Source organism: Sycon ciliatum, chromosome 1 (assembly GCF_964019385.1).
Source record: "Sycon ciliatum chromosome 1, ocSycCili1.1, whole genome shotgun sequence".
In the NCBI taxonomy this organism is placed as follows: domain Eukaryota; kingdom Metazoa; phylum Porifera; class Calcarea; order Leucosolenida; family Sycettidae; genus Sycon; species Sycon ciliatum.
Window position 1 is genome coordinate 50,687,534 of NC_088643.1, and position 24,464 is coordinate 50,711,997.

A 24,464-nucleotide genomic window follows, 5' to 3' on the forward strand; every position below is an offset into this window, starting at 1 on the left:
CTGTTTTTTTTTAGCAAATACAACACCTGCTGTTTCACTGTTTCCTATTTTCGAAAACTGCCAGGCCTTGTCAAGAATTATTTGAGCTACTGGGGGGTAATATGGAGTTTATCTTGGATTGAGAGACACGTTCTAATAATGCCGCGTGAGGCACCTCCAAGTACCTTCTCCAATCCAGGTGCCTGTAAAAGTAGTAGTTGAGTCGGAAAGACAGCCGAGTTCAAAAATTAACTGAGACAGGCACGTTCGTCGATTCACACACCATAGCTTTCAATGGAACCAGAATCGGTAAGTCTCTTTTCTTTGGATGGATGGCGTGACAAGGCTCACCAGTGACTTCATATCTGAAGCACCAGTATTTCATTTTCATACGGTGCTCCTACGGCTTTATTGTATTGATTGATTATCTCTCACTTGCACAAGCACTAGCGGCTGACTAGGACTTGCTAGACGTTGAAACTGTGTACGTGTAGTTGACTTTGTTCCTGGGGTCCCTGGCTATGTTACGTTCTGTAATGCTCTGCTGCTAGGCTGTATTGAAGGTCGTCAGCAAGACCGGTGGCAGAGAAAAGACTACCGATGTGCCGATAGAGCGCAGTTCCACATTTGCTGACGTCCTGTGCCACCTGAATGACCCCGGTGATGGATGCATTGTGGAGAAGTGGAGGCACAGACACGGTATGTGTGCACATGATGATGCATGGCTGGTAACAGTATGAACACTTCTCTGGCACGTAATACCCATGTATAAGTAGAGGACTGTATAGTTAAGACTCAGTGATCACCTGTACAGTACAATCATGTACTCTACGCTCTTACATGTATCCAGGCCTACCCTCGTTATAGTACAACCGATTGGTTACAAGACAAACACCATTAGTAGACAACGATCAAAAATCCCGTGACGCCTGAAACGCGTACATTCACGTCCGGATAGTAGGCAATACTCGTTATATTATACCCATTATAGGCAAATAATTTGACCCCCCCCCCCCCCCCCCCCCTCGGGGTTATCTACTGACGAGGGTAGACCTGTATTAGGATTTCACTGTACCGTATTTCCATAACACTCGCCGTCCCCTGAATACCGACCGCCCGTAAATGTGCGCTGCCAGTTTCTTTGTACTGCGGGTTACAAGTGTGCACGACGGTTCATGACTTGTACACTGTTCAACGCCTATAATCTTGATGATCTTCAACTACAGTGGCATGCTCCTTCATATACAACCATTGCTGCCCTCACTACAAGCAAAAGAACAGGGAGACAATCTACACAGGTGAAACATCTGAACGCTCTCATGATCGCTCACGAGCAGCGAAGAGCTAGGCAAGTTGATTTTATTCGATACAGCGAAGACGATATTGTGTGAACAAGAGGAACAGTAGCACGTGTACAAAACTCACAAGAAAGCAGCTATGTTACCTTTATCAAGTACTCAGTGAACTTTTCTAGTACCAAGAAGACGCATGCAGCAAAGTGCTAGGAAGCATAGCAGTGAAGGAGAATCTGAAACAGCCAATAACGAAGCAACTATGCCATTTGCGCTCAACCTTTTTCATCGTCTTCACCTTCTACAATATCCTCTATTTCACATTGTGATTTGTGTGTGTGTGTAAGTGTGTGCATGCTTGCGTGCGTGTGTGTGTGTGTGTGTGTGTGTGTGTGTGTGTGTGTGTGCATGTGCGCACGCTACTGGTCAAGGCTCGAGAGCTTACTGCCGTGCTATCTACCAGAAAAGCTCAATACGTCAGGAAATTAAGCACATGCACTAGTTTGGACAAGGAAGGTTCCACAGTGTACATCATAGACGAGCTCTGCACACACACACACACACACACACACACACACACACACACACACACACACACACACACACACACACACACCCACGCACACACACACGCACGCACACACACACACACACACACACACACACACACACACACACGCACACACACACACACACACACGCACACACACACACACACACACACACACACACGCACACACACACACGCACGCACACACACACACACACACACACACACGCACACACACACACATCATGTACACTGGGCCTGTGGTGTGCTCTCAGCGTCGTGCCTGTGTTGCTAGGTTTGGATGCGGGCAGTCTGTACAACCTTGGCAAGTGCCAAAACAGGACGCATATAACATGATGTATACAAAGGCAATTGTCTCGCATGTAAATGTACAGAATGTTAATTGTTTTGGTCCTAAGCAGGACGGTTGGACACCCTGTGCAGGCCGTGGCACCTGTAACTTACAATGAGATACAGTATGCAATCTAATAAATGGAATGTTCCTAACTCCCAACACAGATCAGTGGCTTAGTAGCAAAGATGACCAAGACATCTGCTTTGCTCAAAAGGCAGCTGAGCACAGATACGTTATCTGTATAACTCTTCTGTGTCTACTGTTATGTTATGTTCCTCTAGAGCGCACTGTAGCCAAGTCGGAGCTGCCGGCGGATCTTATGAGACAATGGGGTGCCTCTAACCCGGAAGTCCAGTTTCTGTACAGGGAAAAGGGGCAAGGCAGCGGTCGGAGTGCGGTTACCTCTCCGCTTCGGCGAAGTGCACGCTTGCAGACCCCATCAAGTAAGTCCTGGTCCACCGCCGCCCCTGTCCACCAGCTATCTAGGTATGTGTAGCTACGTAGAACTGTGATCTAGGGGTTCAGTTTCCGGGACTGCCTCCCCCCCCCCCCCCCCCACACGCACACCTGCTGATTAGTGTCGTGCATTGTCAGCTGGCTAGTCGTCCACGAGTATGGTGAGTCACTTTGATGACTTTTTTGTTTGTGTTTGAGCCAGAATTTGTGGCTGGTGTCAGGAAGGAGTAGGAAGAAATACTCAATACTGTGGATGGGCAGCTCGCTCTTGACCGCTGGAACTTCAATGGAAATGCTTGTGTTACCAGGCAAACTCAGGTGGTACGTAATACACTCAAACGCCCCTTATCCGGACGCCTCAGATACGGGCACGTCTCTCTACCGGGCACCTTCAGCTTGAGTTCCTATAGCACAAATGCTTCGAATTTGGTTTCTTTTACTTTTTCCCTGTATGTGTTCACTGCGAGCCTATGTAAGTAGATGAGTTATTCTGAGATACGGGCAAATCTGAGATATGGGCAGTGCCCGGTCCCAAGGTGCCCGGATAAGAGACGTTTGAGTGTATATCAGTCTGACAATCAGACCTTGTCAGAGAAAGACTGAACAGACACAGCCGCTATAATCAATTCCTTGGACAATTTCTCAAGATTTTCTTTCCGACGTTTTGCTGCTGCTGCTGCTGCTGCTGCTGTTGTGGTTGCCATCGCTGTTGCCACTATTGTTGCCAGGGACTTCACCTCGCCGGCCAATTTCTTCAACTTCTCGCACACCATCAAACCAGGTATTACATGTACATGTTTGTCTGCTTGACTTCTTTCACACACTAGAGAGGGTCGGCGTCTCGTGTGTTTAACACGCATGAGTCATCGGGTTGGGTCTGGGTTAGAGTCTCGTTGAGATCTGGTAGATCGAATTTGTTTTTCACGAACCAGGGCTGTTTGGTTCGTAACAGCTAAGAAGCTCTGAAATCGCAGCCTGTCCGAAAAAGGAAGTGTGGTATGTTTCACAATACAGACCTATCTGAATAGGGAATGCATGTACCTGTACTGTACCTCGGTTATCTGAACCCACATACTGTAAGACATGTATATATAACGAGGAAGCAAATCTAACGTTTTAACGGATGACATTTCTTCGTTATAATAAGATCCGTTGAGGCCGTACTGCTTCATATATGCTGTGTGTGGATATGGCAGAATACTGCAAGATCGTTAATATATCTTCTCGTTAACCTATGAATTTTGGACAATCGTTAAATTTGCGACTCGTTATAATAACATGTCTTACAGTAGGTGCGTTTTTGTACATCTCCGCGTACATTTTTGTTGTATCTTTGGTATGCGGTCTTGCGGATTTTCGATTGCCTTTTTGAGTGTCTTGGTTAGTGCATTGCGTTTTATGTATGTACATGTACACTTGCTCCACTGCTGGCAATGCGAGTACAGTATACACATTGAAATAATATATGTAGACACAATGCCTGGGGCTTCACTATGGAGTATGGGGATATAAGGGCGATTCAACACAGCTTGCCTAAACGTTTTCGCATAGCCGGGGCAGGACTGTTCCTGTTTGCAGTACAGCACAGAGAAAAATCGAGTTCACACAACGAGTCACTGAACCCTCTCTGTTGTCAATGGCACGTTTCGTGATGTTCTTCCTAGCTTATAGTTGGAAGCAGGATTTAGTGTGCAAACTTAGAACTTAGAAACTTAGAGCAGCGTTCAAGGTAGCACCTCCTTGGCTCGTCTTTCAGTCGGAATGTAGTGATCTGCACCGAGTGCAGTCCAGAATCAATATGCTTCAGTATGGTACTGTAGGAGTTGAAAGTCTGACGCCTTTATTTCTCTAGTACAAAGGAGAGAAGGAATAGCACATTAGTAACGTTTCTTGAGTAATTTAACGGTGGATTTAACGGTGGATTTAACGGTGGATTTAACGGTGGATTTAACGGTGGATTTTTCTCATTTTAAAACACCTTTTATTTATTTTTTACTTTGTGCCCCGTCAACTCTTGCAGTGCCTTCTTGATTACCGGTATGCCGGTGCGCATCTTTGCACTTGTGTTGTTTGTTGTCGCGTAGTGTGGTTCATAATCAGGACCTGTGCACGTGTTCCTATTGCCCATGCAGGCAGACCAGAGGAGCAGCACCGCACCGATCTCGACCGCTTCATCGTACGCAAGCTCGATTGCCAAGCGCCTGCGAAGCTCCCCGCAGGCGGAAGTACGGAAACTCCGGGATCAGCTGGACCAGTGCAATGAAAACCGGAAACGGGCAGGTGAGTGAATACACTGAATAGAGACTTCAATCTATTCCAGATATTTTTTGGGAAGTTGACAAGTTGATTGAAAAGTTGAGTAATCTTGAAGAAACACTTTATAAAGGAAGATCAGGTCAAAGTCACTGATTTTTGCAAACTCTCCAATTAACAATACAAACTTAGAAGTAGCGACTTGGCGGTAAAGAGTGAAGAGTTTGTCTGCTGTCAACATGGAGCTCACCCTTCTTGCGGAAATGCTTTTCACTGGCGTACTCAAGCTCTACTGATGAGCGGTGAACTGCTCAAAATGCTGTAAGTTATTGAGCAGGAAGTGGTGCTTTCTTGCAAGTTTGCCAGACGGAAGGGCCATCACACTCCATGTGATCCTGATGGCAGTTGCGAGTCAGTCAAATATCAGTCATACTGGCAAGAAGCATGAGTGGTACTCTAGTTGTAGTTGCCAACTGCAATCAAAGGTGGCGTACTGAAGGTGCACATGTGTATTTTGTCATGTATGTGTGTGTGTGTGTGTGTGTGTGTGTGTGTGTGTGTGTGTGTGTGTGTGTGTGTGTGTGTGTGTGTGGTTGTGAAAATGTGTGTGTGTGTGTGTGTGTGTGTGTGTGTGCATATGTGTGTGTGCATATGTGTGTGTGTGTGTGTGTGTGTGTGTGTGTGTGTGTGTGTGTGTGTGTGTGTGTGTGTGCATATGTGTGTGTGTGTGTGTGTGTGTGTGTGTGTGTGTGTGTGTGTGTGTGTGTGTGTGTGTGTGTGTGTGCATATGTGCGTATACATGTAGAACATGAAGTGGATAAGCTCGTCTCGGTCTGTTCCTCTCATGAGCAACAAATTGACACAATACGGCAGCAGATGGTGGAAATGCGCACTCGCTTGGCGCAGTGCAAAGAAATAGCTGCCAGAGGTCGCTACACTGCAGCCATAAGTACTGGAGCGATAAGCGTAGTGCCTTCATCATCGTCAAGAGGAGCATTGGCCTCGAAGCGTGGTGCTTCATTATCATCGTCAACTTCATTAGGATCAAAACCTGGCGTTGCGTCATCGTCGACATCATCAGTCTCTAAGCCCGATGTTGCGTCGTCATCATCATCAACGTCATCATCAGTCCCCAAGCCGAGTTTTGATATTGCTGGCCTTCAGCAGGAACGTGATCGGCTAAGACGGGAACTGAAGGTATAGCAGGAATTCCTGGATTGGTTGATGGCTTTTACCTTTGTGTGTTGGGCACTTACTAAGTGCGTTCGATTTTGCCCACGAGTTGATTTTGAATCCATTCATGAATTACCCCTGGCTATTCTCATCACCCCATGAGAATATGATGAATCGATTATGAGTCGATTCCAGAGGTCATGACATGAAAATCGAACGACTTCAACGTGCCAGCTTCCATTCATGAATCGATTCATGGGCGAAATCGAACGCACCCACTAGTACTAGTCTTGTAGTCTACACGTGTCCAGCAGCTGCTACAGGTGTGCTAGGTGGAATCCAGACTCTTTCCGTATTATCTCTAATATAAGCACGGTCCTTTATTTTTTCAATGTGCCTCCGCCCCGTGCTATTAATGGAGACGTTCCTTTATTGGAGACTGTTCCATTATTATTTCAACCTCATTTCAGAGGCATGTTGCCATGCCAAATTCATGTCAGACACACATATTTCAGGGTTTTTTTCGCCGGTACAGATAATGAATTTACACAGTGTGCTTATAATGGAGACTGAGCACTTTATTTTTTTGAATACCGCCCCAAGGTGTTCTATTATTGGAGACGTGCTATTATTGGAGACTGTGCTTATATTAGAGATAATACGGTAAGTACATATTTGGCGCCCCACACTTGCACGCCTCTTGACCCCCCCCCCCCCCCCCCCCCCCCTGTAAGCTGTACGGATGCTGCCGGACGCACACGTGTACACATACAGTACAGATGTAGTCGGAACTGGTCCAGGGTGCCAGCTTTTCCGTTCAGGGTCGGACTTAAATTTGCGTCCTTGCAGACCCTCCCCATCACCGCTGCCGTGATGTTGGTGCGTCCATACACAGCGGCACCCATGCAGAAGTACTTGTTACTTATCATGGGCATCAGAGCCCGACCAATATTCTGGCCGATTTCTTTTTCTTCTTCTTTTTGCTCCTGAACCACCCACAAATTGGTCTCGAAAGGCACAATTTGACTTGATTTCTTCAAAATTCCCTGGGGAGCCATTCAGGTGAAACCGGATCAATAAAAAATTGCCAATGTGAGATGGGGTGCTTGCATGTCTTTCACCGAGTACGAGGTGAATAGCAATTTCTGGACATGAAAATAAAATAGAGGCCCACTGGCTGTGTGTTTTACATTTTTCATATCTTTTTGTATCTATTGTATGGCTTAATCCTTCATCTTTCCAAATATGTGACAATTGCTCATGCTGTGATCCCAGAGACTTTATAGCAGGATGTTTTCGACAGGCCATTTTTTGGCCTAAATTTCAGTGTATCGAATTCTGGACATGAAAGTAAAATAGCGTCAATAGGCATCCTATACTGCACCATTTTTTGTTATTTTTTCTATTGGTGGACTGCAGTTGGCCTCTTCACACTTCCAGCTAACAGGTCCAAGACTATACAGCGTCTGAAGTGAAGTGCACATGGGGAAGCCAACAATTCGTCCATTACTTCTTATTTTACTCAAAATTCAAAATTCTCATGCGACATAGTACCACAAAACTCGTTGAAATGCCTCCCAAGAAAAGGCTATCAACAAGGCACCGACACGAGGAGAAACTACAACAGCCCAGCTGTCAACTACAACAAGAAAAAACTTCATCAACCTGACTGACTTGACTCTACACGCGACGAAAAATTATTTTACTCGAAATGTCCAGAAATGTACAATGTCCAGAAATAGCAATTCACCGAGTACATGTGCTTTTGTCTCTCAGTGTACCAGTGCATACATTATGTGATAACAACTTCAAGCAAGGGGGTCTGTTCTTTTTCTTCTTTTTTTCTTTGGTGCTGGTCCATCTTGTCGCAGGATTGCCAGGAGAAGCGGGAAGCGCAAAGCGAGGAGCTGCAGGCCAACACATCCATTCTGCGCACCAAGCGTGAGGAGCTAGGCCGTGTGCGCAAGTCGGTGGAAAAGACGACCAGCGATGTTCAGCTGCTGCGCCAGCAGGAAGGCAAGCAACAGGCTGACGATGTTAGCAGTGAGATGGACGTAACTGGTCCCGCGGAGGGATCGGACCGCAAGCGAGTGCGCAGGTCTCCTCCCCAAGCAACAGCGTGCGACTCTGTCCCCATCGCAACATCCACCACTACTACTACTACTCCTATGAGCTCGGGAACTATACCCAAGCAGCCCGAGGAGGAGGAGGAGGACTTGGATGCAGAAGGACAGTCTACCACTACACTTCACACTGTCAGTAGTGCTGGGTGAGTAGTGTCGCTTGGTCAGTTCACACTGTCAGTAGTGCTGGGTGAGTAGTGTTGCTTGGTCAGTTCACACTGTCAGTAGTGCTGGGTGAGTAGTGTTGCTTGGTCAGTTCACACTGTCAGTAGTGCTGGGTGAGTAGTGTTGCTTGGTCAGTTCACACTGTCAGTAGTGCTGGGTGAGTAGTGTTGCTTGGTCAGTTCACACTGTCAGTAGTGCTGGGTGAGTAGTGTTGCTTGGTCAGTTCACACTGTCAGTAGTGCTGGGTGAGTAGTGTTGCTTGGTCAGTTCACACTGTCAGTAGTGCTGGGTGAGTAGTGTTGCTTGGTCAGTTCACACTGTCAGTAGTGCTGGGTGAGTAGTGTTGCTTGGTCAGTTCACACTGTCAGTAGTGCTGGGTGAGTAGTGTTGCTTGGTCAGTTCACACTGTCAGTAGTGCTGGGTGAGTAGTGTTGCTTGGTCAGTTCACACTGTCAGTAGTGCTGGGTGAGTAGTGTTGCTTGGTCAGTTCACACTGTCAGTAGTGCTGGGTGAGTAGTGTTGCTTGGTCAGTTCACACTGTCAGTAGTGCTGGGTGAGTAGTGTTGCTTGGTCAGTTCACACTGGTGCTGCACTGCTCAGTAGGGATTAGTTGTACGTTGCTCATTGGGCTGAATCATGCATGTATGGAGACGTTGTGGTGTTTACCAATCACTGTACTGTATACGCTGTGTCAGACAACACGGCTTCTGCACATTGCCGAATATGGAATGTTGGAGTGATGCATGTGAGTATGCTGGTGTAAAGCCTGATTCATACTTCGGTTCGCGTACAGGAAGTGCGTCTCATCGCGAAAGTTGACTTGAGCTCAACTTGTTTGGCCCATCGCGCGATGATTGCGCGATGATTTTCCCGTACGCGAAATGAAGTACGAATCGGCCTGAAAAGGAGTGCACTGTTCAACACCTGCGACACGTACTGTGTGTGGTGTTGGTGGTCCAAGCTATGTCATCGTGCAATGGACTTGTTGTCTATCACAGAGCCATCCTGGTAATGGCACATGTAGGTATGTGTACCTGTATGCATCAGGCCGGGTTTTGAAAGTTGAAACAGTTCTGAAGTAAAAGTAGAATTTCTTCCATCTTCCATCATATTTTTCACATTTTAAGGACGCTCTCTCTCCTGCCTTGCGTGCGTCTGACTTATCTGTACAAGGAGGGAAAAACGTGATCTCTTTTCACGCTTTGCCCTAAGCGATCTGGGAAGAGAATTTACGATTTGTGCGACGCATTTTACATCATGCATTATCCATTCTGCTCATTTGAGGGTTTCAGGCCTGTGTCCAGAATATATAGTTGAACCCACTCAGTGAACACGGAGCCAGTCTGTCCGGTCCAGTCTGTTATACTGTACCTTCTTTATTGACAGAGGATCTAGTCTACTCACTACTGTTCATTGTCCATTCTCTCTTTCTTCTGCTTCTTTCTCCCTGCTCAGTAGTGCGACTGAAACGGACGGTGCTGGCTCCTCCAAACCAATGGTTCCCGACCTCGGCGCTTCCGAGCTGCTGCCCGTTGTATCGGAAACGTTTGGCCACGGTAGCAATGTGAAACTTGCCGACGGTGTTCCTGTGCGTCACATCTCTCACATTGACTCGGTTATCACCGGACGCCGTGGTTCGCTGAGGCGCTCATCCAGCGAGTACGGCTCGTTCAGTCGATCCGGCAGGCCCGGCTCGTTCTCTGCCCGCTCCAGCATCCGCTCCATGCGCACCGATTCGTCCAGTCCGCTGCACTCCGACTCGTCTTTCACGCGCTCTAACAGCGATGGACTTGTGCCAGATCGCCAGCAGCACGCAACAGGTAAGTTGTTGTCGAGGATGTCCGTGCCATTTGTGCTTGGTCAAGCCCAAGGCAGTGGCTGCAGTGAAGTGGCTGGTGTGTACTTTCTTTCTCCCCATCGTATGTTTGCTTCTGCTGCTGGTCATATTTAAAAAGGTGGAGCACTCCCCACGGAAACTTCTATAGGAATTCTTTCCTGGTTATTTACATTGGGAAGATGATATTCTTATCTGGTAGTTTGGGATCTATTAACATGTAGGGTTGTAAAAAATTCGATAAGTACCCCCTTAGAAATCAAATGTTGTTTCCTTTCATGTCAGGACTATTCACTCGCCTCAGCTTTCAGCTCCCTTCCAACTTTCAACAATAATTAGAAATTCCCTAGCCCACGTTAGAAACATGAATAGAAGTGGTGGAAGCAATGAAATTCTTCAGATAGAAGCAAGCAGTAAGCGACGGTGTACGACTACACTATTAATTTTTATATTTCAAAACTGTAATCAAAATAGTGTGAACTCCGCTTTGCAGCGTTCATGTCGTAAAGCGTCGCCGTGTTATGGCTCACGGGGTAGTCATAATTGTTTCTCTTAGCCATGGTGGTAGTGTAATGCTTGCGATGAGGTGTTACCAACCTGTTTGAATGCATGCAAGCCAGTTGGGCTGTGTTTGCTTAGCAACTAACCTTACGTGTGTGCATGTGCGTGTGTGCACGTGTGTGTGTGTGTGCGTGTGTGTGTGTGTGTGTGTGTGTGCACGTACATGTACGTATATGTGTACGTGTGTGTATGTGTGTGTACATATGGTTGTCTGCAATTTCTGATGTTCAGGCCCTGGAGGTTCTGTTTGGCCCAACGTTAAGACGCTAGCCTCTGGTGTGGTAAGACGTAAGACGGCCTCCTCAGCCGGCTCACTGCTTTCACTGGGCTCTGGTGATAGCAGTGCCATTGTGTCTCCAACATCATCTGGGTCAGCAATGACAGTGACATCACCGACGGCCGTGGCGGAATCTACTAGCCGGTCTCCAGTGCCGATGGCCTCGCCAATGTCATCTCAATCTCCAAATGACTCCAGCTCACTGCTTTCCCCCGGGACCCCTATGGACACGAGCGGCAGTCACGAGGCGGTTGAGCCGAGCATTGTGCCTGTTGCGCGGCTTGATTCAGGCCGGGACACTGTCATATCACCTACGCAGCCCCTAGAATGTATCGTCGAGTCCGATGACGAAGGTTCTAGTGCCAGTCGTGCAACCACGCCCCATGAAGAAGAGGCCGTGCCCGAGCCTCCCGCTGCTGTAAAGCCTGTGAAGTCGATTCTAAAGAGACGTCTTTCCGACAAAGAAGGCAATAAGTCACCCGAGTACGTACATAGTGTGCTTGGTGGTGTGTGAATCTCTGCTGATGTGGGGGGGGGGGGGGGGGTTCTGCTGTTGTCTTGCGTGGGTCTGTGGCCGTGTTACCTTGTAATATGGGGGAAACTTTGCTGGACCACAAAATATTAACAATTACAAGGACTGGGAGTGGACTGGTGGAAACCAAGTTAGTCAGTTTGACGTTTGCGTCACTTGAAATTTCAAGAGACCTCAAAATTTTAAAAAAGTATCCACGTCAACGATACCTCCATTAACCCTGGTGACACCTGGTGACAGATGCTTATAATTCACAAGTGTGTGAAAGGAGGCTGGGTTTGACTCTCAGGTGTTGTGGTAGTGCACCCGTATATCCCATGAACCTCTTCCTTGTCTGTGCCGTAGCCCCTCGCTGCTCTCTCTGAGGAGTTTATGGAAAGACACTTTCATAGACCGCGCGTTCATGGGCGCAGATAATTGCAGTGCAGATAGGCGATAGCAAGCTGTAGTTGTTCGCACTTAGCCACATTCCGAACGACTTATGTATGTAAAGTGGCAATACAGAGGCACGTAGAGCAACAGCTATAGGGTGGGTGTTGGTGGGGAAGAAAAAGCTAGGGGCAAAACTGTGAAAGCCAGGCAACAGCAGTGAACTCTACTTTCACAAAGGCAACACTCAAAGCAAGGCACGTGGGAAAAGTTTGGAGCAGAAGAAACACTAGGTGTGAGCTGCAACCTCTCTTGGCGCGATTTCGGAGCTGCGCTGTAGATTAGCGCCGTGAATCTGCGTGATTGATTAGTGTAATCAAGCTGCCAGCTGGCAGGTGTTCATGCGGCGCTAACACGCTCTAGCCACTGGCTAGTGCGCCATTAATTTGATCATCAGAATGTAGGCCGCAACCCCCCCCCCCCTTCTTGGGGTGCATTTTGAGTGTGGCATGAGAATAGCAAAAAGTATGTGACCAATTCTTCCTTGCTAGGTCTTAGTAGATATCGAGAGTTGAATAAGATAATTTTTTTAAACACTAAAATCTCAGGCTCATCTCCTTGCTCAATATTACTAAGGCCTGTGCCCTATTTTTCGAATCCTTTACATGTATATAGGATTTGAGATTTTATTGGACCTTGTTTTAACCTTAACCCTTTATTACCGGCCTGCAGACTTTCGATCATATATGATCGAAACTCTATAGGCCAGTAATACCTTCGTAACTCCATCATTTCTTGTGCGAATTCAACAATCGAAAGGTCTATTTGGTAGCGGAAACTCCAAGCTATCCAATGCAACAATCGCCGAAGAGTTACGATGTCGGACCCCAGAGATATCGCGTGCCGTATTCTCATCTCGGCAAATTCAAATTTTTGATCGATCACTTCGCCATTTTTGGGGGAAATCCCTTTTCGTGTGCTCTTTGAGCGACTAAGCACATGATAATGACGTAGTCGGCTGAAGTTTGAATCGTCTCAAACAAATTTGAGGGTTCTGCGATGAAGGAGAGTGGAATGGCGTTGATGGGACGAATTTGCTTGCATATCAGGCTTGGAGAGGACTTTGCTGTGTTACCGCGCCGGATTTGTGGCGACTGGATGATGGAGCTTGGTACCCTGGCGTTGCTCCCGCCAAGAGCTTTCCAACGAGCCCTAGATTGTGAAAATCAAGTGAAGGAGACCAAAGTTATGACCTGGTGAAGTTGGAAATTGTGCTGAAATTCGTAATTCTGGTGCATGCTGTGCAAGTAATCCGGTAATAAAGGGTTAAAACTGGTAGTTTCATGACGGCATGTGCGATATGTCATCATGAAACCACCCCGTGCCACACCTGCAATGTTCTTCTGCACATTCACTGCTTCAGTCCTTTCCATGACAGCAGCTGAACAATATTATTATGCTCAAATTTCCAATTATTGCTGAAAATGGGTATTCATCAGAAATATTATCGCCCTATGAATCTAAAATGTAAACATTCATGCCTCAAACATATTTACAACTTCCATGAAAACCATTATGCCGTTATTATTGGTCGTGATGACCAATAACAACGGCATAAAAGGCACACATTTTCAAATCCTATATATAGGATTTTTGGCCAGCAAATTAAGAGATAGTCCTGGTTGGTCTGTGGGTGCCCGCCTCTCTCTCTCTCTCTCTCTCTCTCTCTCTCTCTCTCTCTCTCTCTCTCTCTCTCTCTCTCTCTCTCTCTCTCTCTCTCTCTCTCTCTCTCTCTCTCCTCTCCTGCTTTGCTGTGCAATTGTGTATTGATTGGTTTCTTGTGTCTGTGCTCTTGGGCTGGTCTTAGGATTCCAGCCGACCTCCGGAGAGGTGTGCAACTGGATCCTCTTTGTGTGCTGCTGGACGCTGCCTTCTTCGGCGAACTGGCGGCTATGAGAATGGCTGCTTTGGAGGTCAGGCTTGCACCGTAACGTAGTATAATATCATAATAATAATAATAATAATAGTTACAGTTCGCATGTCACTCATGGAAGGATCCATGGGCTTAACGCATCTGTCAACGAAATCCAGGCAGAAGAGCCAACAAAAGGCATCTCAATATTGTTAGAACATATCGCAGTGAGAACAACTACGCAAGCGCAGCACATTTTTCCCCAAGCATCAGCCATTTTTTCTTGTCTAGAGCCAGTTCAAAACAGTCAGAAATATCAATATTGCGTAGTATGAAGGGTTTTAATGTTAGCTATGTTTCCTGCTGCTTGAAACTTTGGATATTAATGAGGTTCTGCACTTTGTAAAGTTGAGCACCTTTACATAAGTGGGCGGGAAAACCCGTGAATTTGCGAGTTTGCACTCCACATACGGAAAGTTGTCTACGTAGAGTACGTAAATGAAGCTCTACTAGCGGTGGTGCGTCGGAAGTGGATCGGGATATACATCTATGACTCTCTCCCTAGGTTGTACACTGTCGCGTTTGGAGTTGCCAAGGGCAGCTACATGATTCGAACACTCCGTACTACGTATGGCGGAACACGGGTCCGCATGCAGTGTACGTAAGACTTTCCGTAGATCGATTACGTTTTATTTAAAAAAAAAAAATTTTATGAACGTAATTACGCTGTGCGGAACCTCTCTATTGAGTCTAATTCTCGGTAGTTTCACTGTTGAGTGGAGAATGTAAGTGGCTGGGGTTTAGCTAAAGCAATATGCGATGGCCCTGTCTCCCCTTTGGTATAAGGGCACTTCCTTCAAAGGCAGTGGATGTGTCACACTACCCTTGAGAACATAAAAATTTTGTTTTAGGCCAGGCTATACATTTTAATATTGAATTTTGCATTTTATGGTTTTCCGTGGGGATCACTACGATTAATTCATTCGTTCATGCGCAGGCTCTACGGTTTTCTTGTGTCAATATCTGAGTTCTGAAGTCATTGCCAATACTGTAGTCCGTCTAGCCCCCCACCCCCCCCCCCCCCCCCCCCCCACCTCACCACTTATTTTCTTGTTCCTGTATTCTTGCACACTGCAGGTTCGTAGTATCAGTGCTGGTGGTAAGGATGCTGTGACAGCCTTGCACTCGGCAGCCGTCAATGGCTTCAAGGACTGTGTAGACTTCCTGCTCCAGTACGGTGCCGATCCCAATGCAATCGACGGCGATGGGTGGTAAGTTACCTACATGTGCTGCTTTGACTGGGAAAGGCTCTTGCTGTGTTCGGATACTAGTACTGTACTAGTGTATGCATGGTTGCAATGTCGCATGTACTTTACTTGCAGTTTAATTCAATGTCTGGACCCGGTGCTGTTCGGCCAAAGTTGATGTGGCCCAATTAATTGCACGGACTTAGAAACTATAGTCCGTTTCAAAAGTCTCTACTTTCGCGTTCTCAGTGGCGTTGAGAACAAAAACCGTTGGTGAACTCTGCACTCGGCCAAATTTAGCAGATTTAGTGAAATAAATTGAGGATATTTTGCACCTTTTCATCGTGAGAAAAATTGCGAAAATTGTCCGAGCAAAGTCCCGAAGAATTTTTTTCAAAAATCTCAATCCAAATTTGAAATATTTGAAAAAGTCTAGAGGTCTATACTTTTGAAACGCACTAGTTTATTTCTTCATGCCCTGTTGCCTTTTCATGGCATGACCGCTACTCGACTCCAATTTAAACGGAGTTCACGCAATCTGATCAAAGGCTGATCAAAGGCTTATCACAAAGCTGCACCGTGCCTTAGACGATTAGAAAACTATTTTAAGTTAAGCAATGCGCGTCTGTCTCTGCTGCTGCTGCTGCACTGTCCTGCCTCGGGGTTGGAGTAGAATTGTGTGTGTGTGTGTGTGTGTGCTTGCGTGTGTGCGTGTGTGATTCGTATGCGGCATCACCTACTCTTTGTGTGTTTCTTACAGGACACCTCTGCACTGTTCCGCAAGCGAGGGTAATATAGAAGTGTTGAAGGTGCTGTTGGAAGGTGGTTGTGCTGTGCTGACACCCACCGCTGATGGCATGACTCCCCTGGAAGTTGCTCTGGACAGCAAAGCGTCATCCGACACTCCTGAAATCTACGACGATGTCATTGCTCTCTTGCGAGGTAAGAAGCGTGGCACAAGTACTGTTGAACCTCACCTAACTGGATTCCTTTGGCCAGATGCCCAGTACCATGTGTTTGGGATAATACGACCTCTACATTTCCGGCAGCGTGCGCATCCATGCCATATCTAACTATCCTCATAATCGCAGGAAATCTGTCCCCAACCTTCTCTGGACACCTGACCATCTCCCTCTGGACAGACTTTCGTAGTCTGTTTTTGTCCTTATGCCCAGCCTCTCTTACTATCCGTTATGCTGTGTGTACATTTAAGATGGTTGGCTAGGAAAGGTGTTTGCTCCCAACACCGGAGGTCGCGCTTTTCCGCCGACTTGACTTGGCACTTGACTGACTCACGACTGCCATCCAGAGCACGGGATACGTGTTAAAGGGGAAGTATACCCTAAAATCAAATTTTCACCAGTTGTAGTCTTCGTGGTGCTGAGTCGAATGGTCTTGGTCCGAGGACGCTGAGACGCTCCCTTCCTCCTTTATTCCCAATTGAACTCGCGCACTTCCACCGAAACTGGGTGACTGCGCCCTACTAGATAGGGATTTGTATGGAAAAAGTCACTAAAAACGCCGTTTCGTTCTTATAAAAGCGCGGATGACCGCGATTGGTCCATATGTTGTAGTCTTTTGGCCGCTGAGTCGACTGGTTTTGGTCTGAAAAGGCTGCGATGCAGCATTCGGCCCTTATTCCCAATCGAACGCGGTTGAGTAAGCGGTCACGTGCTCATTTACAGCCTGTTTGGGCCCGTTTATGTCACTCGAGTTGAACCTTTGAACCAGGGAGTCGTAAAAGCCTCTTATGACTCCCTACTTTGAACCTTTGAGTTGAATCTTGATGTGAAAAATGTACTCTGCAGGCACGTGACGCTCACTCAACCGTGTTCGATTGGGAATAAGGGCCGAACGCTGCATCGCAGCCTTTTCGGACCAAAACCAGTCGACTCAGCGGCCACAAGACTACAACATATGGACCAATCCCGGTCATCCGTGCTTTTATAAGAACGAAACGGCGTTTTTAGTGACTTTTTCCATACAAATCCCTATCTAGTAGGGCGCAGTCACCCAGTTTCGGTGGAAGTGCGCGAGTTCAATTGGGAATAAAGGAGGAAGGGAGCGTCTCAGCGTCCTCGGACCAAGACCATTCGACTCAGCACCACGAAGACTACAACTGGTGAAAATTTGATTTTACTTATACTTCCCCTTTAAGCTGTGTTCACAACTGGCGCGTGTACGCGTGAAACCACGCGTTTGTGCGTATTTTTGCTGGCTTTTGGGGCGCCATGCATACGGAAACGCACCAAAATGGAAATTCCAACATGTTGGAATTTTCAGCGCGTATCAGGTGCGTATCAGCGTACATGCCAGTCACTTTGACTGGCGGGGTCAAAATATTAGTACTCGAAGGTGTCGCGCGCGCTAAATACGACTCTGATTGCTGTTTTTTTGTGAAAGCCTGAGCGCGCGTTTGGGCACGCATGAACCGCAAGCGTACCGCGTCCACGCGCCAGTTGTGAACACAGCTTTAGCTGTAAAAATAGTGATAACAATTTGAGATGCACCCCTGGATAGGGTGTAGTCTTCTATGTGTATGTGCATGTAGGCACTATGTACAACGCATTGTGCACTATCCCAGCAGCTGTTGCTACTGAGTACTGTCTTGAAGTAGGATAAAATTTGACTGTGTACAACGCATTGCACACTATCCCAGCAGCTGTTGCTACTGTCTTGAAGTAGGATAAAATTTGACTGTGTAGATGGCACCACACAAAGCAACTGTGTTGCCTTACTCAGCCAGCTGTCAAAAACACCTCCCTTCCGACCCATTCTGTTTTGCCGGAACGGAGAAGATAGGATCTCCGCCCCGTCTCGGCAATCCCTCCTCCCCCACCCCTCTTGATACAGGGCCCCAAGTACCCAAATATCAAGTGAGCTGACACTGACCGTCCATGTCTCTGTGCCCGTGCCTGTGTGTTCCGCAGATGCAGAAGAAAGGCTTGGCGTTGCCAACGACAGCTGTGTGTACGCAGCCTTCCCGTACGGCGATGGAAAAGATTTCTTCCTGATGCCGGTGATACCATCGGATTCGGAAGGCAACGCGGCGGGCAATGGAGCTGGCAGTGATGATGATGACGATGAGAATGAAGAGGAACTCGAGGAATTTACCAAGGACTTGGAAGCAGATGAGCTTCGCTTTGGTGTGGGCGAGTGCCTGCGCATTCTCAAGCGTACAGACATCAAGTTCGGACAAGGGAATGATGATAGTGATGATGATGATGATGATGATGATGGTAATGACAATGACGACACTGACAAGGGTAGATGGTGGTGGGCCGAGCTGGCAGATGATCCCTCCAAGGCTGGCTTTGTACCTTGCACTCATCTTGCTGTAAGTGGTACCTGCCACCCTGCTGCTAGCTGTGCTGTATACGTGTAGCTGGAAGAAATGTACTGCACATCACACCAAAGCTGGAACTCTTGGGAGTAACATAGATACTGTATAACATATAATTTTAGGTGTAGTATAATTTCGGTGCCTGGGACCTGCCAGGTTTCAGGCGTAAGGCCACACCAAGTTAATTCTATGTTTCGCATCGGAAATTTTCTGGAAAAGGTACGCGGGCGGGCGGAAAAAACCCAAAAACGGATAAAAAACAAAACTCCATTCTATGGGTACTTAGCCATATATGGCCATGTTGCACACAGATAGCACCAGGGAGTAGTACAATACCCGGTATTGTACTACTCCCTGGGTAGCACTATTCAACTGTCACAAAACACTGCGCTATACACGGTGCACACGCTCTTATTCCGGAGGAATAATAGTAAACACTGTTATAGATAGAGGCAGACAGTAGGTCAAGCACCAAGAAATGCTGGCAGGAGCGTGTCCAGTATTCCAGCCTATACAGTATTTATCGTAGCAATCATGTAATCAGTTCCTCACTCAAATATGAACTATGTACATGTACATCTATGAAAGAGATGCACTCGTGAACAGTTACGTGCACGGAGGAGCCACTCATACCTTTGCCCCAGCATGCTTGCGCTTTCGAGCAGCAACAGCTCCGGCTTTCTGGGCTCCACGTGTGCGTGGCTTGCCACCTTTGCCATCACACTGGATGCATGGCATGTGGACAACCTGGTAGCGCTCCTGATCGGCCTGTGGTACCGGCATTGGTGGCTCAGTACCACAAACATAGCACGTTGGAGCAAACCTTTTGCATGCGAAGTATGAGCGCTCCACATCACTTGCACATGTGATGCCCGGGCGCACGACAATGACACTGTGGAGGTCATGGCCGTCGGGTAGCAGTGGTGCTCCACAAAGTCAATATCCTCCAAGGCCATTTCGAGAGCTGACAGCTGGCCAGGCTTCAGCTTGTTGCTACTGAATACACAGCGGGGCTTGCTACACTCACTGCAGTTTACAGCCTTGCGCACCGTCTCTGACTTCAGGTGGATGTCTCCAGCCTTGGTCGCCTCCCTGCAGTTGGCCATTAGAGCCGCTGCTGGACGACACTCCGTCGTTGTCTGGCCCCAGACATCGGAGAACGACAGATAGCTGTCCGACCGGGGCTTCCTGATAGGACCTGGGAAGAAGGCCAGCGAGGAGAACACATCCTCAGGCAGAACAGTTGGTTCGCAGATATTGCAGTCCGCAGCACCACACTTCTTGATGGTGAAGAAGTAGTGGCGGGATTTGCAGCAGTGGTCATAGAACTCCTTCAGCTGCTGCTTATTTTTGATGGATGCCTGCGTTTCAGCCCATTGCACACTGGCATCAACAGAAGACATGTTGGTCCACATCTCATCGATCTAATCATGCGAAGCAGCTGGGAGCACAGTCACCGGCTCACCCTTCAGACTGAGGCGTGACAGTGTGGAGGACATCAGGTCCATGGGTGTCTGCACTGACTGGAGGAGTGCCTTATTCAGCGCAGGGTGTTTTCTGCTATCCATCGAAGCTCCGCAATCGAGTTTGCGCTCTTCACCAGCTTCTCCATGTCCGCAGCCATCTCCGAGCGCATGATTCCAATGGACTGAAGGCCAATGTTCAGGATGGATATCACCCGCTCCACTATGTTGTGGAATGATTGCAATGGAGCGGTTCTCATAGCCGCCAGATAATCCTAATCCAACGACTAAGTCTTGAAGATGCATATCAGGGTGGTTTGGACGGATACATATGTTGTCCAATGGTCTGGGCCGCCATCTGTATAGAGCAGGAGGATTGGCTTCACGATCCTGTTGACACCGGCTTTGCCCAGGACACTCTTCAACTCGGCCATGTGGCGCAGTGGTGTGGACGGTGTGGACGGCTGGAACACAGTATTCTTCAGGACAACATACACCTTGCCGCTATAGAAGGAGTCTTCAATGGTCTTTGGGATGTCACATACCAGAGACACAGATGGTGTTACCTTGACCTGTGTGAAGTCATGGTCAGCAACTTGGAAGGACTCCTCCGCACCAACCACAACTGATCTGCCACGGTCCACAGCAGCGACTGGGAAGCCAGGCTCTCCAACCTTGACCAGGTGTTTGTCATCCATTGACACGAGTGTTGCACATTGCCTTTGCAGTATAGCAAACTCTCGGAGATAGCGGAAGGAAGCAGCAGCATTGTGAGCATCAGGATGCTCATGGTTAAGCTGCCTGGACTGGATTGACTGACGAACATCTAGTCGACCAGTGTAGCGCTCGGCTGCAGTCGTGAACTTGTTGCTTTGGCAGAACTGGTACTGCACCCGTTGGATAGACGGGATGAGGGTGCCATCTGGTAGCATGTCAGCGACTTGTTTCACAAAGTCGCTCGTTGAAATGGCAGCAGCAAGATGCGTGACAGTACCATGGCGATGACTATCGACCGCCTGCATAGCGTGAGCTTCCAGAAACGCTTTTGCAGCATCCCAGAATGTCTGGTATGTTTCTGGACGACCAGAATTCATCTCCTGGAGGTCAAATACCAGCTCAGGATCCTGCGCATCCAGAGCAAGCTTGAGGCGATCATGAACAGCAGCAGTGGCAGCGCAGGGAAGAACAGAATAGTCGCCGGTCAGTTCCCTGTACATGTCGGTTAGTATGGTGGGGCTAGTGCCGGACAGTAGGCCGTATCGATTCACAAATGCAGACCGCATTGCTCTGGTGTGGTAGCTGTCCATGTTGCCCTTGAGAGAATCAGCAACCGTTGTACGGTCTGGGTCTGCCTCGTCCACACGCCAGCACCACCACAGAGTTGTGAGGTTCCTACCTCGGCTGTAGCCTACCATTTCTACATCGAATGGAAGCTGGAGCTCATGGACGTAGACATACCTGTCCTCCGATCCTCGCGGCTCTGGCAAGAAAACTTCGCTGCCCCAGCCATCAAGACGGCGAAGGCATCGCACCGTGGTCCACTGGGTTCAGCTCGGGGCGCAGTGGAGGACAATGCGATGTGTGGAATGTTACATATTATCCAAACCGACGACAAGTCGCCACAGCTGGCAGACTCGGCTGGAGCGACACCGCAACAGACTTTAATGACGGCTCCTTCTGCACCTTCACAAAAGTCGAGTGGAATTTCTCTCCATCACCGTCCTGGAGAGTGTCAGAGTCCTTGAACCCTGCGATCTCAGCTCGCTTCATGAGCAGGCCCTCCAGGACGGCTTGGAAAGAAATTCCATCGCTCGCAATCTCCGCATACCAGTCCAGGCATCGGGTGAAGTCCAAAATTATGGAGAAACTACCGTATTGTCTCCATTCTAAGCCCAGCGCTTATATTTTTTCAACCAGTCCGGACCCCGGGCTTATATTAGAGACTGGGCTTCTACAAGAGACTGGGGTTATGATTTTTCAACCACCTGGTACATGCACATTGCTTATTATTTTTCATTATAATCAGTAGCACAAAGTTTCCCAGCAGGTACCGGGACTGCAGTTTTGTGCTTCCTGGTACACTGAGTGAGTCTGAACTTTAGATCTCGGGGATCACAGACTTTTACCACAGCAATCAGCATGTGTTTATGTGATGTGTGACGTCGAACATGCATGGACATGATCCATAAAGTTCTCCATTATAAGCCCTGCACTTATATTGGAGACTGCGCTTGTATATCTTCGAAGCCCTATGGAGTGCGCTTATAATAGAGACTGGGCTTCTACAAGAGACTGCACTTGTAATAGAGATAATACGGTAATCACCTCTGCCATACTAGCTAGAGCACCGTACGACTTACTAGCTAGAGGGTGTTCACAAGAAGTTGTAGAACAGCCATCGACAGATTCGTAGTCAAGAAACTGAAAACGGCAACAGTCCAACACGGTGCATGGTGCTAATGCTAATCTTCGACCGTGTTTCACCACGCCCCTCCACACGACTCCGGCCCGGTGCAAGAAGACTTCTACATAATGACATGTGGCGATATGGATCTACAAGTCCTCTTTTATCTGTCTTATGACAGTCATCGTACTCAGCACAGTCCTGTAGTCAAGGTTCCCCTCAAGGGTTCCAAGGTGCTCACAACAGTAAATGGGGATCGGGGACTACTCACAACAGTAAATGGGGATCGGGGACTACTCACAACAGTAAATGGGGATCGGGGACTACTCGAGAGGTAGACTGGATATGTAGATCTACGTGTACCATGTCTGTGAACTGTCTGTGTACATGTGTGTGTGTCTGCGCTGTGACCTTTCGACCCGTTTGGGATGCATACGGCTCTGATGTCCGTTTGTGGCGCTGTCCCCTATCACCATGATCACATGCTATGGCAAGAGTCGGATTTTGCTTGCCACACCTGTAGACTGGTGACTAGTAGTGTAGCACACGTGCTTGCACGCTAAAAAAATCACTGGGTACTTTCTTTTTTGTCGACCATTTTCGAAAAGGTACGCGCGCGGTGACGCGAAACATAGAAAATAACTTGGTGTGGCCTAGTGTAGAATTAGGTGACCACCTTGCCCTGCACATACAGTGCGTACTCCAGTGCCAGTTAGGTGTAATCTAAATGTAGGTGCCTGGTTTCTCAACCGAAATTACTGAAATTTAAGTTACACCGAAACTAACGTGTTGTACAGTACCCTGCATAGAGGCACTGACTGGTGTGAGATTCTTCGCACAAAGTGATCACTGCCATTCTTACTGATGTTCTACATGAATTGAATGATACCAGGTTGAGCGGAGGAGCGTCAAAAAATCTAAGTACGAGTATCCATTTTGAGACAAAAGAGCGTTCGCTCGTGGACCCTCACTTTGCTTGTCGTATTCACGTACATGTGCTTGAAAACCTCTAAGAGATGTGCACGATTATCTTGCTCTCTTTCTTGGCACCTCCCCGAAGGGTTCATAGCTTGATTAAATATTGTGTCTGCATTCCTGTCTTTCTCCTGTGCAGCTGTATCCGATCATGAACATGCCTCGACCTATTTAGTAGATCAGAGCAGGGCACTAAGCACTATGCCTGTTCACTCGATAGCCATGCCTGCAGATTGGTACTGGACTAGACAGGGCGTATTGTCTCTCAACACGTCAGCACAGCACTTCATTGCCACGAAGGTATGCTCTGCGTGTTTTCGTGTTTGTTACTTGAACTCATTCAAGGCATAGTCGTGTCACCGGTCTCCAGTTACAACCAAGCCCGCTAGTAAAATATTCCCTATATTTCAAAGTATTTTCACATTGTGTACATGTAGTTCATTGCCAGCATAGTCAATAGGCACCTGGCTGTTCCGAATATTATTGTGCACAGTGCGTTTTATCCGAATAAAGAACACAGCACTGGTGCAAGCAATCAAACCGAATCGTTCATCGCTTGCCACCTGCCCATATCCCCCAACATAGCGCCATTCTGTTGCACCTGCTTGTGTTGAAGAGTGGAGTAGTTCATGTCAAATACACTCCACAGCGACTACCAGTACGTGCTCATGGCATGCACATACGCTAACGTCATTGCTATTTATCTGGCGACCCATTTATCTGTAGTCTATATTCGTAGGTAGTACCGTGTTCGCTAAACTCTTTTTTTCTTTTTTTAAAACGTTCCATCATGTAGCATGAACACCTGGTGCCTCCACTGGCTATAGTACCTGTCCATAGTTTTTAGCTTTTCGTTTTTAAATAATTGTATTCTGCACATATTTGCAGACCGCACTTGTTCAGAGACCGTGATGGATGTGCAGTGCGATTCCCTGCTGCTTTCTGCGCACAGTATCCACGTGCAAATACATTCATGTAGGTCCACCGTGTCTGGCATATCTCACTAGCATGCATGTCTCGTTTCCTTTGCGCTTGCACAATTCCGCCTTGCAGCCTGCAGCATAGTCCCCGGCTCCCTGCCACTTCTGACTTCCTGTTGCAGTGTGCGAGCGCGTATGCATGCTAACGTGCCAATGTGCGTGCTTGTGGATGCGGCGCACCTCCAGTGTGTGCTATCCCATGTTGTTTGTTGGGGTACTCT

The 24,464-nt window shown here is 47.7% G+C and overlaps 1 protein-coding gene across 1 annotated transcript; it reads left to right on the forward strand.

The window, feature by feature from the left end:
- On the forward strand, positions 1 to 24,352 carry LOC135830917 (serine-rich adhesin for platelets-like). The gene is made up of 14 exons (XM_065343138.1): positions 1 to 288; positions 531 to 678; positions 2,458 to 2,619; positions 3,361 to 3,413; positions 4,765 to 4,912; positions 5,691 to 6,082; positions 7,930 to 8,327; positions 9,802 to 10,166; positions 10,973 to 11,501; positions 13,787 to 13,892; positions 14,969 to 15,102; positions 15,839 to 16,020; positions 18,009 to 18,415; positions 23,403 to 24,352. Exons 1-14 carry the CDS (start codon positions 274 to 276, stop codon positions 23,436 to 23,438), a joined length of 3,075 nt encoding a protein of 1,024 aa, XP_065199210.1. The 5' UTR covers positions 1 to 273; the 3' UTR covers positions 23,439 to 24,352.
- Positions 24,353 to 24,464: the final 112 nt, after the last annotated feature.